The sequence below is a fragment of the Vespa crabro genome, chromosome 9 (assembly GCF_910589235.1).
Source record: "Vespa crabro chromosome 9, iyVesCrab1.2, whole genome shotgun sequence".
Lineage (NCBI taxonomy): Eukaryota > Metazoa > Arthropoda > Insecta > Hymenoptera > Vespidae > Vespa > Vespa crabro.
The window spans coordinates 3,149,611-3,163,483 of record NC_060963.1 but is presented as its reverse complement, the minus strand read 5'-3'; the positions used below and the strand labels follow the sequence as shown (position 1 = coordinate 3,163,483).

The 13,873-nt window shown below is 26.5% G+C and overlaps 4 protein-coding genes across 11 annotated transcripts; 1 reads left to right on the top strand and 3 right to left on the bottom strand.

Moving 5' to 3' along the window:
• Nucleotides 1–639: 639 nt before the first annotated feature.
• LOC124426603 (calpain-7-like) lies at nucleotides 640–5,029 on the bottom strand. 2 transcript variants are annotated; one of them, XM_046968469.1, is made up of 13 exons: nucleotides 4,936–5,029; nucleotides 4,284–4,346; nucleotides 4,024–4,184; nucleotides 3,744–3,945; nucleotides 3,332–3,654; nucleotides 3,100–3,232; nucleotides 2,831–3,021; nucleotides 2,446–2,673; nucleotides 2,070–2,314; nucleotides 1,775–1,983; nucleotides 1,476–1,684; nucleotides 1,132–1,361; nucleotides 640–988 (listed from the first exon to the last, which is right to left on the bottom strand). In XM_046968469.1, exons 1-13 carry the CDS (start codon nucleotides 4,955–4,957, stop codon nucleotides 844–846), a joined length of 2,361 nt encoding a protein of 786 aa, XP_046824425.1. In that variant the 5' UTR covers nucleotides 4,958–5,029; the 3' UTR covers nucleotides 640–843. The 2 variants fall into 2 exon arrangements, with proteins under 2 accessions (XP_046824425.1, XP_046824424.1); XM_046968468.1 differs by lacking the exon at nucleotides 4,936–5,029 and having other exon boundaries at nucleotides 4,284–4,505.
• Nucleotides 4,667–8,149, top strand: LOC124426604 (pyruvate dehydrogenase [acetyl-transferring]-phosphatase 1, mitochondrial). 4 transcript variants are annotated; one of them, XM_046968472.1, is made up of 5 exons: nucleotides 4,667–4,741; nucleotides 5,586–6,064; nucleotides 6,139–6,280; nucleotides 6,567–7,040; nucleotides 7,338–8,149. In XM_046968472.1, exons 2-5 carry the CDS (start codon nucleotides 5,933–5,935, stop codon nucleotides 8,018–8,020), a joined length of 1,431 nt encoding a protein of 476 aa, XP_046824428.1. In that variant the 5' UTR covers nucleotides 4,667–4,741; nucleotides 5,586–5,932; the 3' UTR covers nucleotides 8,021–8,149. The 4 variants fall into 4 exon arrangements, with proteins under 4 accessions (XP_046824428.1, XP_046824429.1, XP_046824427.1 ...); XM_046968473.1 differs by having other exon boundaries at nucleotides 4,671–4,741; nucleotides 5,874–6,064; XM_046968471.1 differs by lacking the exon at nucleotides 4,667–4,741 and adding an exon at nucleotides 5,106–5,506.
• Nucleotides 8,150–8,154: 5 nt separating this feature from the next.
• On the bottom strand, nucleotides 8,155–11,462 carry LOC124426605 (vacuolar protein sorting-associated protein 4). Of its 3 annotated transcripts, none has more exons than XM_046968474.1 (7): nucleotides 11,324–11,462; nucleotides 10,756–11,192; nucleotides 10,583–10,694; nucleotides 10,123–10,499; nucleotides 9,746–10,013; nucleotides 9,224–9,666; nucleotides 8,155–9,141 (listed from the first exon to the last, which is right to left on the bottom strand). In XM_046968474.1, exons 2-7 carry the CDS (start codon nucleotides 10,777–10,779, stop codon nucleotides 9,040–9,042), a joined length of 1,326 nt encoding a protein of 441 aa, XP_046824430.1. In that variant the 5' UTR covers nucleotides 10,780–11,192; nucleotides 11,324–11,462; the 3' UTR covers nucleotides 8,155–9,039. The 3 variants fall into 3 exon arrangements, with proteins under 3 accessions (XP_046824430.1, XP_046824431.1, XP_046824432.1); XM_046968475.1 differs by having other exon boundaries at nucleotides 11,306–11,441; XM_046968476.1 differs by having other exon boundaries at nucleotides 10,756–10,817; nucleotides 10,930–11,400.
• Nucleotides 11,463–11,933: 471 nt separating this feature from the next.
• LOC124427130 (putative uncharacterized protein DDB_G0286901) lies at nucleotides 11,934–13,647 on the bottom strand. Of its 2 annotated transcripts, XM_046969677.1 has the most exons (6): nucleotides 13,355–13,647; nucleotides 12,969–13,134; nucleotides 12,713–12,886; nucleotides 12,493–12,627; nucleotides 12,258–12,392; nucleotides 11,934–12,175 (listed from the first exon to the last, which is right to left on the bottom strand). In XM_046969677.1, exons 1-6 carry the CDS (start codon nucleotides 13,639–13,641, stop codon nucleotides 12,092–12,094), a joined length of 981 nt encoding a protein of 326 aa, XP_046825633.1. In that variant the 5' UTR covers nucleotides 13,642–13,647; the 3' UTR covers nucleotides 11,934–12,091. The 2 variants fall into 2 exon arrangements, with proteins under 2 accessions (XP_046825633.1, XP_046825634.1); XM_046969678.1 differs by lacking the exon at nucleotides 12,493–12,627.
• Nucleotides 13,648–13,873: the final 226 nt, after the last annotated feature.

The window sequence follows — 13,873 nt, the reverse complement described above, 5'->3', positions numbered from 1 at the left end:
TCAACATATTATTTAATAATATGATATATCCAAGCTATGTTAATAAAATAACAAAAACATTGCAATAAAATAAATAGGAATATTAACATTGATTTTTATAAACATGTGATAAAAATATATTTAATTCAATAACACAGTATCACATATAAAATAATTATAAATTTTGCATATGAAAATAAAATGAAACAATTTACCAGGCAAAAAAAGAATTTTACTGCGTATTAACATTGATATTGCTAAACTGTATGAACTTATGAAATGTAGTATTTTGTATTGTATTATAGAGTAATAGAGTTGATTTTACTAGAGAAATAAAATGTCTTACAATTTTTAATTACAATTTTCATTAAAAAATACCTTTCTACATAAATTTGCTCACTGACAAATTGATATTATCCTAATGTATACATTATACGACTATAATTACAGGTCTAATAAGGATTATAAAATTTAGATATTATATTTCACAACAATATGTAAGATTTATTAGTAAACATAAATATATAAAATAATTTCTTTTTCATATATAATTTAAGTGCCATGATTTCTAAATATCAAAATATAGATATTGATAATTTATTCTTATTTTTGTTTGTACTTTGAATTATAAAATAGAGGTATTTTGCAACACACTGTTTCTTCTTTCTTCTGTTTTTTCTTTATTTTATTTTTTTATAATAATAGATGAGACGCAAGCAGATAAGTCCAATAACATCGTGCAATAAAATTATTACCTATATAAGCTTTTTTATGATTGAAATATCACTTGCATCTATTAATAGATAATGTTGAATAAACAGAATGAAATCCATTTTTCAACAAATATATTTTTACAATGACTAATTACTGAATTCGACGAAGAAATAAATTGCAAGATGATTTACATATCAAAAAGAATGGGCCTTCTTGTCCTGGCAGATACGTAGATGGAATAATATGATACATTCCAGCTGGTACTCTTTCTAATTCTAAATAAACAAATCCTGGCCTAAAATGAAATATATTTTAATACTTCCCGGAAATAACAAAAAAAAACTTAAAATTCTATATTTACTATTCTTATTCTATATTAACTATTCTTTCGGAATAATAATGTGGAAAATAGTATCACTTTTTGTTAAATATACTAACCGAAATGAACCAGAATTTTTTGATTTGAACACCTCTGCATTTGGATTATTAATAGTTACCATAACAATGTCAAAACCTATTTGATACTCTTTAGGTCCTTTTAAAATAATTAATACATAATTATTATCCCCAGTACTTTCCAGATCAAGTTGATAATATGGATTATTAGGATAAGTTGTGTGATTGGAACATCCCCCTGCAGAAATCCCTTTCCACTGACCATCTGTAATCTGAGATATTTACTTCTCTATGATATTATATATATATATATAATATATATATACAGGTAAAATTGTGATCTTTGCTATATGAAAATAATGTTTTCGAAATAAATTATAATTTACCTCCTTTTCATATTTATATAACTGAGGTATTTGCCATAATTTGAAAGGACATGTTGCATACGCACGTAAAGTGTAATATATTGTATGTGTTTTTTCATATTGTGATATAACCAAAGTGTATCGTGTATCGCTGTTATTTTCTAATTTTATTTTACAAAGATAATGTGGACTATTTATTCTTACTCCGTGAATATACGGTGGTGGATCATCTAAAAAAAATTTATAACATGTTAATATTATAAAACATATTATATCATAACATAAATACATTTTCCGTGTTTCTTAATTATCTTATTCACCTGGGTAATATACTCTTTTACCGTCATTCCGGTATATTAATACTGTGATATATTCTTTATTTTCTCGAAAATCAGCTATATCAGTAATATGTCTTGTCAAGAGAATCCATACTGCTCCTGTCGTATTACTTTGCACTTCAAGTAAAAATTGTGGATTATCGCCTATATTATACACATCTTTTACAGGTCCAATTCCTGCATTCCACATTCTATAGAAAAAAAGAATTATTATAAGATTTTATTTTATTATGTTAAAAACATTACAAAAAAATAATTATATTTAGATTAAACTCACTGATGAATACAGTAAGTATATTTAAATAAGCCAGGATTCCAGTTGATAAGAAAGACAACAAAAAACTGACATATACTGTCATAATCAATCCAAAAAACTCCATTATCCAATTGTGATGCAGAATCTGGATCATAATTCAATATTTCTCTTAATTCACGAGTCCAATGCATTGTATCCAATTCTGAGTAATTTCCTTTCCACCTCAAATACGACCATGGATTTTTCAATTGAAAAAGTCTAACTCCCTAAACAAGATGATTATTATGCCAATAATACATGTAAATTTTTAATAAGCTAATTTTTAAATATAAAACATTTTTATATTTATATAATATACATATTAAAATCTGTACAAATAAATTAAAATAAGACTTACATTTATTTCTCTAACATCTAATACTGCATAGGCATGAGTAGAGACAAGACCTGCTCTTTCTGCTTCAATATCTGACATTTGTCCTGTACCAACTGTGACAAGCATGTCACCTTTATGCAATCTCAATCTTAGAGTTTCAAAGAAACCATCTTTATTAAAATCTGGATCATCTGGTTTTATAGCATATCTCTCAGGTATCCAACCAGTTAAAGCATGTAAGTCTATATTCTATAAAATATTGTATTTTTTATATTTTATAAACGAATTGTATATATATATTTAATATTATTTATGCAAAACCAACAAATATATCCTAAGTATTATATCACTGTTATTTTCAATATGCTATATTCAATCACTTTAAGCAAAAGAAAGAAAAACTTACACTACCAGATCCAGGAAAATCATAACCACCCATTACTTTCATATATGCTTTCTCTAATAAAGATACCCATAGCTCACCGCGATTGTTAGAATATGAGCAAAGTAACTGATTGTGTCGATTTACAGGTAACAAATCATCTATTATTACTTTGCGAGGAATGCCATTGATGTGTAATTTTACCATGTATTTTCCTAATATAAAACCATTATTTTTTTCCATTTCTTTCAAAAATGACAAATGTATAAAAATCATCATAAATAATTTCTTACCAAACGGATTGTACACTGGTTCATTATTCCTATTTTTTGGATAAATAATAGATGTAATAAGCCTACGACCAAATCTCTTTTCATATTGCGCACTTACAGCAAGAGAAGCTACAAATGAACAATCTGATATGACCTAAAATATAAGCAAATAATGATCATGATTATCATATTTTTATATAATAAAAATTATGGTTAGATAATTGTATATATTAATATAATTAATATAACTGACAGTTTGTTTAATGCTATAGTAGTCAACATAATGTCCCATCAACATCTTAGGTTCAGAAAATAATTCTTCAGGTCGGCACCATCTTGCAAAAGTTGTTTTCTGTTTAGGAGCTAATGCCAATAATCCATCTTTATCAGTAAATGGTATAGCATATTGAAATCTCTCCAATAAATCAACATCCATAAAAGGTACAAATTCTTTATCATTTATATGAGAACTATGAAGTAAAACTTTTTTTTCTTCTTCCGTATAAGAGGTACTACCACTTGCTATTTTAAGATGTGCACTACTTCCACGGTGCAGTGAAGGTTTTGTTTGATGTCCTAAAAATTTATCTTGTAAATACTGAACGTTACATTGTTCAATAGGCATATTTCATATAAATTTTTTATATATATCATAATATAATTACTTGCATTTGTAGTAGAAGATTGTAATGATGAGACTGTATCTGAAGGATCATCATTAGGAACAGGTTGTAAATTTTGAAGTGATTTAATAATATCATCTAAATCATCAGTTTTTTTTTTAATGCCTTTTAAAGATTCTGCTCTCTCAAGAGCAAGTCGAATTAAATTATTTAACTTTATTTTTATTTCAGAAGTAGTTATTTTCTACAATGTATACAACAGATACAAATACACTTGTGTAGAATTATATTTTGCTAGAAAATATAATTAATATATACTTACTACACTAAGACCCAATTCAGCAGCATCTGTGTATAATTTCAAAGCAACATCTTTAAGCCCTGCTTCATCAGCATCAAGTGCTTGACTTATCAAAAATTCACATCTGTGAATATCAGACTTTTGTTGATTAATAGCACCATGTGATTCATCTTCCTCATTAACTATAAGTTTAATAGTTTAAAATTAATCACTATTTAATATCTTTGCTATTTAATAATTGAAATATAAATCATTATCTCTATTTGTAACAATATATTTACTTAATTGTTGAATCGCAGATATTCTTTCTCGATAATCTGTAATCTTCTGATCATATGCAGCATCTAAGGATAATCCATCAAGAGATTTTACTGTTACTTTGTAGTAATATAGGGCTTGTTTATATTCTCCATTTCTATCAAATTGCACAGCTTTCTGAGCAGCAATCAATGCGCTTTCTGGTATATTAGCCATTTCTTTATTTATTATTATAATGCGTAATCTCTATAACTATTTGATATAAAACTGACAGATAAGACTGGCAATTCTGTTCAGTCCTTTAATAATTACAAATAGCTAATGCTTTTGTTTAGGTTATACATATTATATCTATAGATATCATATATGTATAATATATACATGTATAAAATATTTACATAGTCATTGTAAAAATATTTTCGTGATATTTAAGGGCACAGAGTCTTCTACTTGAAATTAACAGAAATAATATATATCTGAAGTACAAAATATCATTATTATTGTTGTGAATTATTATTTAATACATATAAATATAAATAAATAATTAATAATCATTAATTTTATTTGATCAAAAGAGTGCTATCTACGATATAGGTTATCTTTAGATATCCTCTTTGAACTGTTTTTAATGTTATTGTCTACGTTAAATATAGTGATAGTTATATATACATTTACCAAAGTATTCTTTAAAATACATTTATAAGATGTTATTAAAATAAATTCAATTTTATTTCTTTTTGTTTGTGTCGTAAATAAGATTAGGTAAACAGAGTATCATTTTCCTTGTCTCGCTTTTAATATTACTGATTATTTGAACTATAAAAAGTATATATATACATATATTTATATTTTGATAATTATAATTTTATTATTATTTTTCATCTAAACTTATCATCATATCATTGGAGAATTTTTTTTTCGAAAAATTTAGTATTTCTCATTATTTTTTGAAAATTTCCAAAATATAATTCGTAAAAATCTAATTTCCCACGAAAAACATTTACTCAAACGTAACAAAAAAAACGAACTGCGCCATCACTGCCCTGTGTTTTATTGTATGTTGTTATGTGTTCATTACTGAAACATAATATTATTATAGACATTTAAGAATGATATTAATTATTTTGAAACTATTGGCACTCTAATAGCTGTACTTAACGTAACAAACTTTAAATGTACCATTAATAGTACCCTGACCGTCTTTTACTCTACGTATAACCACATGTTATTGAATGTGTAACCACATGTAACTGCTTGCTATTACTTAATTTAAAATATCATAATACTTTAAAATTTTTGTCATCTTTTAAATCCTTTTTGAACAGATCCTGTATTAGATATCAGCAATTATCTGAAATTCGAACGACATATTATAGATCTTGAATAAACATAAATTATATTGAATAGTTATTCAGGAAGAATGAACAAAAATTGATTTTATCCAAGGAAATATTTATATTTTTGTGTGCAATCTAGCATACAAATTTATATCATTTTTGCAGCAAGTAATGTGTTTCGGATAGTACGGATTTTTATTCTTTTTATAATTTCAAAAAACAAATTGTTAATAATCATTAAAATCAATAAAATTACAAAATGTGTTGGAAGAGTAGAGGTCAAACAGAAGCAACAGAGTAAGAGTACAGCCGTTGTACCAATATTTGACGATAGGATGGTTTTGCAGAAAGGTACTGGACGTTTTTTAAAAGGTTTTAGTAATGCAACAGTTAGACGATGTAACTGTAGTAACAGCAACATTCAACATCGATTGTATGCCACAGTATCAAGACTTACACCTCAAGAGGTAATGAGTAATTTATTTTTATTTTTGTATATAAAATAAATTTACAGGAAAAATATAAATATTTTCTGATATAGGTTACTGCTGTCTTACAAGCCAATGAATTTACCAAAGAATTTACTGGTTCATCTTCTGTGAAGTATTACGATTCTAATCAGTTAGCATCCAATAATCCTATTGAAGACACACGTTCTGAAGGACAATGTTTACTAACGAAAGGTAACATAGTATATATATAACAAATTTTTGATTCATAAGATATATATATTACTATATTATTATAATTAAGTTTACTTTTAACCATAAGTAAATTTGGCTGCATGTAGAATATATTTATACATTATAATAACATACATAAAAAAGATCATGTATAATCGGACAAATATATGTTCATTTTGCATATGATATTCTTTCTTTTTATTTTTTTCTTTACATTCATTACCTAACATTGCTATGTGTTAATAGACATTAAACTATTATTTTATATTTAATTATCCTTTCATAGGTTTGTTATTGGGAGTATTTGATGGTCATGGCGGTGGTGCCTGTGCACAAGTAATATCAAAACGACTGTTCCATTATATATCTGCATGTTTACTTCCTCCTAAGCTATTGAGGCAATATTTGGATTCTATTAATTCCAATAAGGAATTAGAACTACTAGAAACTTTCAATGATAAAGTAGAATTAGTTTCTGAAATAAAAGATCTTTATCGAGACAGCTTTTTAACATTTTTGAAGGATCTACAAAATGGATCTACAAAAGAGTTTCAAATGGAAGCAGCATTGGAGAATGCATTTATCAGATTAGATAATGATTTATCTAATGAAGCTTTATTAAAATTACATAATAAAGATGCGGCAAGAACATTAGCAGTTGCTATGTCGGGAGCTGTAGCAGCTGTAGCACATATAGATGGTCCACATTTGCATGTAGCTGGTGTAGGAGATTGTCAAGCAGTACTTGGTGTACTTTCAGGTATAAAATTTATCTTTTTGTTCTTTACTTCATTATTAAACAATAAAATTAGTATACACAAGACAGTAGACAATATTATATATTTATCTGCAGGCTTTATATATATACTTGAATGAATGTTATATGACTCAATATGAAAGTGATAATATAAAAATTAAATTCTATTAAAAATAATTTAAAAGCCACCAAAGTGTGTATGTGTCCTTATAAAGACATGATATGCTGAAGCTTATATCCAAATGTGCAAAATTTACTTTATTACAAAAAGTTAGTGAATTTTCGTGAATATTTTTACAGAAAATGATGTGTGGTCAGCAAAAATGATGACTACAGAACACAATACTGATAATCGAGCGGAAGTTGAAAGGATTTTGTCAGAACATCCACCCCAAGAAAAATCTACTGTAATAAAAATGGAACGACTACTTGGGCAGTTAGCACCTCTTCGTTGTCTTGGTGATTTTCAATATAAATGGAATAAAATGATTATGAAACAAGTAGTAGTACCAATCTTTGGCGAAAATGCAATACCACCAAATTATCATACACCACCATACTTAATAGCAAAACCTGAAGTAAAGTATCATAGGTTGACACCTAGAGACAAGTTTCTCATAATAGCGAGCGATGGATTGTGGGATTTAATATCACCTTTACAAGCTGTACGTTTAGTAGGAGAACATATAAGCGGAAAAGTTACGTTAAATCCATTAAGATTACCTCGAAAAAATATGAAGTTATCCGATATAAATGAAATGTTACTACAGCGTAAAGAGGGCTTAAAAAAGAAACCTCTTGATAGTAATGCGGCAACGCACTTATTGAGAAATGCTCTTGGTGGTACAGATTTTGGTATAGATCACGGGAAATTATCGCAGTTACTAACATTACCAAGTAAAGTGGTACGAATATTTCGTGATGATATAACAATAACTGTCGTTTATATGGACTCAGAGTTTTTAAGGCACTGCCCTCCGTGATTACAAAAATGTACCTTGTTACTTTTTTACAAGTTACAGAAAAACTTTAATCCACTGTAAATTCTCCCTTTATTACAATGTATAGATTGTTATTTATTTCAATAACAATAAACATGATTTACACGAGAATAGTGTTCTGATTACCAATCGTTTATATTTTTATTTGTTTACATACTTATGCATTTGTGTTTTAACTTGTGACATTTCTTCATTGAAATTCATCCTGATCATACTTAAAATAGTTAGTAATTAAATCTATCTGCACGCATTATAATATATTCTATTAAGTAAACGCAGAATTTTAGTGGATAGTTTACAGAGCAAAGTTCATTAAAAAATAAGACAAGTAAATTACAGATATTTCAAATTTATCATATTGTATGTTGTATTTGTAAAAATATATCTATCATAAGATGCTTATTTAAAAAAAAAAAAAAAAAATACAAAAAAAAGAGAGAAAGAAAAAAAATAAAACAAAGACAAAATATTTGACCAAATAAAGCATTCGATTTATATATTAATGATATAGCGATTATTTTCTTGTTAATTTTTATAAGTATATAAATGAAATAAGAAAAGTAAAATAAGTTTAGTATTTTATACTTGATTTGTTAGATATAACAATAACTTTTACAAAGTAGAATATTATATATTTCCATCATACTGAAAATTTACTTTTCTGTTTTGCATATTAGAATGAACAATAATCTACAATTCTTATAGATAAAATTTAATAATTATTTATGTCAAAATATAATTCATTTTGCATGTTATATACTAGTGCATAATAATAAGAAATTTTAGTAAATATTATAGATTGATAGCCTATAGTGAATTAATCATTTTTCTATAATAAGATAGAACAGATGAAAGATAAAGGAGTATGCACTTCTTCTTAGATATCTTTATACAAACACTGTTAAGTATAATTGCTTCTCAAAGATTAACAAGGCAAGCACGTATAACTGAGAGTATGCTTTTATAAAGAATTAATTTACATCATAAAAAGTATCCAAGGATCAACCTTCTTGTCCAAAATCTTCTTTAAACTTTTCCAGTTTTGCCATATCATCTTCATTTACTGTTGGACGTGTCGTTGCTAAAGATTTTTGCATATCTCTCTGTAAGTATCATAAATGAATAATATTAAATATATAGATACTGTTTAAAGAAATTTTGCATAAGAACTAATTATGTACATACCATGGTTACAGGAGGAATAAATAATTTATCACCATCTACTTCCATCCAACTCATTTCAATAGCATCTGCATCTCCAGGAGAACATGGTGTAAGTAAATCATTTACTATAACGGATGGATCCTTTGGAGATGGCCCTCTTACTTTTTTGAAGTGAGTAGCTGTTTGAACTTGTCTCACAGGTTGCATGAGAGAATCCCTGACAATGATACTTATATCTGCTCCTGAATAACCCTCTGTGGCAGCTGCTAATTTTTTGAAATCATCATCTGATAAACAATGTGCTGTAGTTCCTAGATGAAGTTTAAACATAACAGCACGTGCTTGCTCTTCAGGTAATGGAATGTAAATTCTCTTTTCAAATCTCCTTCTAATAGCAGAATCTAATACCCAAGGTATATTAGTTGCGCCCAAAACTAATATACCATCATTATCTGAACCCACTCCTACAGAGAACACATAAATTTAGAAATCTGTACCAAGTCTTAAATTATATTGTAACATTTCAAGAAGTTTTTTATGTACCTTGCATTTGGACTAAAAATTCAGTCTTAATTCTTCGTGCTGATTCAGATTCATTATCAGAGCGAGATGAACAAAGTGAATCTATTTCATCAATGAATATAATACTTGGTTTATGTTGACGTGCTAAATCAAATAAATTCTTCACAAGTTTTTCAGATTCACCTAGCCACTTGCTTACCAAATCCGAAGATGAAACAGAGAAAAATGTAGAATTGTTAGCCTCTGTTGCCACTGCTTTTGCTAAGTATGATTTACCTGTACCTGGAGGCTGCATTAAACAATATATATTGTTAATAACATAATGATCTATTATAAATATATAATATTATCATGTACAGCCCATAATTTTAAATTATATATATGTTGAATAAACTTACCCCAAAAAGTAAAATACCTTTCCAAGGTATACGTTTTCCGGTAAACAAATGTGGAAATCGTATTGGCAAGATAACAGCTTCTTTCAAAGCCTCTTTAGCTCCATCAAGACCAGCAACGTCGTTCCATTTGATATCTGGTTTCTCTATAATAATTGCTCCTTCTAATTTGGTTTGAAGTTTTTTCTTTTCAGGGTCACTGTCAGTGTCACTATCTCCACTATCACTTTTCTTATCTTCTGTCTTTGCATTATCTTCACCTGCTTTTACCGGTTTCTTCTTACTTTTTTTCAAATATGCTTTCAATGTTTCTGCTCTTTCAAGATACTGCAAACATCTTGATCTTATACTTTCTTTAGCTCTATCACCTTGTGCTTCATCTAGAAAATATTTTCTTGTTATAATATTAATAAACAAATTATTTCGCACAAGATAACAAAATATATTCTTAGAAAATGAATACATTTGATAGAATGAAGAAAATACTCCACAGCATGTTCGTATAGTCTAAGAGCTTCTTCATAATTTTTCTTACGATCTTCTTCTGTTGCCTTTGTTACTAACTCAATAGCTTTCTATAAATATTGCAATAATATCAATATCTAAGCTCTGTTTAATTTCACATTATTATCTTACCGCCAATATAGTTCCTGAAGCCATAATGATAAAGGATGGATTTTTTTCTAACCTTTACTTTGCTATACAGTAAAAGAAATATTAATCTTATTCCTTGATTACGAAAAACTGTTAATGTCGTTCCAATCAAACAACGAAAAGAATTAGAATACAGATAAAATAAATAGTACACACTTTTCTACATGTGCACTAACATAATTTACTATATCATAGATCGTTCCAAGATCTTCTGTCAATCATCAACCTTCAAAATTCAGTTGTCCAACGTCACCGAATGTCATACTTCATGTGTATACAGACGCATAAATTTGAGATCGCGATCGCAGTATAATATTGAAGAAGTTACGATTATGAAATTACTTGAAACTTAATATATTTCTTTTTATGATCTCTAAATCGATGTCCTCACTAATAGAATAACAACATATACCTCGAATCTGGAATAAGAACCGAGTTCATATATGTACATATAAAAAAATTAATATATATGTATGTGTGTGTGTGTGTATATATATTGAACTGTTAATGCGATGATAAAACAATTAATTACGTAGACAAAAATAAGTACTTCTGATAACTTCAAAAATATTAACTTCTACAAATATGACAGTTAAGTTCGTTCATCGATGAGAGAATAAGGATATTCTTAGCATTGCGATTAGTAACATTTCAGGGATATTTTGTTTTGAGCTACCAGTCTGACTAGATTTCTGCAATATCCATAGAGTTTAGTTTCATGATAATATCATATGAATCTTATATAAATAAAAAAACATTTTTCCTATTGACTATAAAATTATAATTTTCAACATAATCATAATATATATTTATATATATAGATACATGTATCTTTTTAAGTATATACATTTTAGAAAATTGAAAAATTATGGCGTATATTCATGAGATTTTTATTGGCTAACTATAAATATAAATACCCAATCGAAATTTAGTGAAGCAGCTTTTACGTCATCATTTTGTGTACGTTGCTATATATACACGCACATACACATACAAATGTACACAAAATAATGCATATATACAAATTATACACTGATATTCGATCAAAGGAAAGAAAACAAAATTAAAATTTTTTAAAAATATAAATTGTTACACAATAAAAATTATTATGACAATACAATTAAAACTAATATAAGAATTATATTTTATTTTGTCTTTTAATTACAAAAAGTATAAATTGCTTATAACAATTATATGGCTTCATTGTACTGTATAAATACTATTAAAAATATAGAATGACAATGTTACAACTTCTAAGTATTTGATACAAATCTGCAGAGTAACATCATCAATAATCTAATTTTGTACTTTACCAGTTTTACAAGTTATTTGGTTTCCACAATAGAAGCTTAGAAAAATCTTCTTCTACAAGTTGCATATGCTCGACTGCTGTCATAAATGCCTGTTAAAAATTATAATATAGAATATAAAACAAAAAAGATACAATTCATCAATTCTTTAGAACAATCTCTGACTATACATACATTTTGTTTCTTCAAATTATCTATAAGCAATAATTGCTTTTTGAATGCTTGAAGTAATTCTAATCGTTGTTTTTCTAAATGTTTTATTCCTTGTCTTTTATCTTCTTGAAGTTTTCTGATTTGATCTCGTAATTCCTGCATGTACAGGTATAAAATATATGTGAAAATGACTTAATATATGTAATAATAAAGTGCATTTACATGCTTTATATCTTTACCAAGAAAGCGTACATACTTTTTCTTCAAAATGATTAAACTTAATAGTATTTTTTAGTTTTTCATTTTCTTCTAAAGATCTATTTAATCGTAAATCATAATTATTTAATTGATTATTTAAAGTTTTGATTTCTTTTCTTAGTCCTTCTATATCCTAAACATTATTATCATATTAAATTCAATATTTTGAAAAATGTTCAAACACACACACACATAATCCATATTGTAGTAATCTATACCTTTTTTAAATTTGAATTTTCAGTATTCGAAGCTAAATTTTGCTCATGTAAATTAGAATTATTATTTTCAAGTTTTGTAACTGTTTCTTTCAGTGATGCTACTTGATTATGCAATTTTAACTTGCAACAATCAAGCTTTTTATTTTCACCTTCCAATCTCTCACAATCATTAACCTACAACATATTAGATATATAATTCTAATTAGTTAAAAATAAAACGATGCTTTTTTTTTTGTAAAATTATTCTTTATTATACCTTATTTTTATATTCAACTTGAATCACTTTTAATTCATTATACAGCATATCTATTTTGGATTTGAGAAAATTAATGAGAGCTTTATTCTCTGGACTATTTCCTTCATATAAAACAATCTCATTAACTTTATTGGCTCCATTTTGATTTCGGAAATTTTCAAAATTTCTAATAAAAATTTAAACAAAATTAAGAAAAACAAATTTGTAAAATTTAATTCATCTTATATAGAAATATAAAAATAAAATAAATATACAACTTACGTTGTTTAAAAAATTTATATATTTATTTATATAACGTTAAAAAAATTACAATTATTTGTTAATATTTCTTAGAGATCAATATATTACTAGAGTAAATTTATCTATAATATTTATTATATACTCACTGTTTGGATAAATTCGATGTACCTTCTGTTAAAGTATCCAATGAAACAGGATTCCTTTCGATCGTAATATTTTGCAGTAATTTATTATTTGTATTCATTGAATATTCTGAATTCCTTTTATTCCTATCTGTAGTATTATGTGTATCATTATTTTGTCTAGACGAGTTATCATGAATCCGTCGGTCCGTAATAGATTTGATTTCCTCCAAAACATGACGCGTTTTTATTTCTAATGCTTTATTTAATCGATATAATTCTTTTTCCTTAATTAATAGTTTATCAGACATTTGTATCGTTATAATGCACGTTACTTAATATTCAATTACAAAACTATAATAATTTGAATTACGTCAATGCATACAATTATTAAAATATATACATGTATATATATACATATTATTCAGACAATATTTTCACGAAACACATTCATTTTCTAAGAAAATTCTGATTGGTTATTTCTGACAAATATTCATAAAACTTATTTGGAAATATTATTGATTAATATGGTTTAAAGTTTAG

What these genes read in the sequence shown, in the direction of transcription:
- LOC124426603 (XM_046968468.1), bottom strand. Translation starts at nt 4,476, where the DNA reads ATGGCTAATATACCAGAAAGCGCATTGATTGCTGCTCAGAAAGCTGTG. An exon ending in ACTATAGCATTAAACAAACT is followed by an intron (nt 3,233 to 3,331) that starts GTCAGTTATATT and finishes CTTATATTTTAG; the next exon opens with GTCATATCAGATTGTTCATT. An exon ending in AAAAATTCTGGTTCATTTCG is followed by an intron (nt 989 to 1,131) that starts GTTAGTATATTT and finishes ATTTCATTTTAG; the next exon opens with GCCAGGATTTGTTTATTTAG.
- LOC124426605 (XM_046968474.1), bottom strand. Translation starts at nt 10,779, where the DNA reads ATGGCTTCAGGAACTATATTGGCG. An exon ending in CTTCAGGAACTATATTGGCG is followed by an intron (nt 10,695 to 10,755) that starts GTAAGATAATAA and finishes CAATATTTATAG; the next exon opens with AAAGCTATTGAGTTAGTAAC. An exon ending in ATTTTTAGTCCAAATGCAAG is followed by an intron (nt 9,667 to 9,745) that starts GTACATAAAAAA and finishes TGTTCTCTGTAG; the next exon opens with GAGTGGGTTCAGATAATGAT.
- LOC124427130 (XM_046969677.1), bottom strand. Translation starts at nt 13,641, where the DNA reads ATGTCTGATAAACTATTAATTAAGGAAAAAGAATTATATCGATTAAAT. An exon ending in AAGTTGAATATAAAAATAAG is followed by an intron (nt 12,887 to 12,968) that starts GTATAATAAAGA and finishes AATATGTTGTAG; the next exon opens with GTTAATGATTGTGAGAGATT. An exon ending in AAAATTCAAATTTAAAAAAG is followed by an intron (nt 12,628 to 12,712) that starts GTATAGATTACT and finishes AATAATGTTTAG; the next exon opens with GATATAGAAGGACTAAGAAA.
- LOC124426604 (XM_046968472.1), top strand. Translation starts at nt 5,933, where the DNA reads ATGGTTTTGCAGAAAGGTACTGGACGTTTTTTAAAAGGTTTTAGTAAT. An exon ending in CAAGACTTACACCTCAAGAG is followed by an intron (nt 6,065 to 6,138) that starts GTAATGAGTAAT and finishes TTTCTGATATAG; the next exon opens with GTTACTGCTGTCTTACAAGC. An exon ending in ACAATGTTTACTAACGAAAG is followed by an intron (nt 6,281 to 6,566) that starts GTAACATAGTAT and finishes ATCCTTTCATAG; the next exon opens with GTTTGTTATTGGGAGTATTT.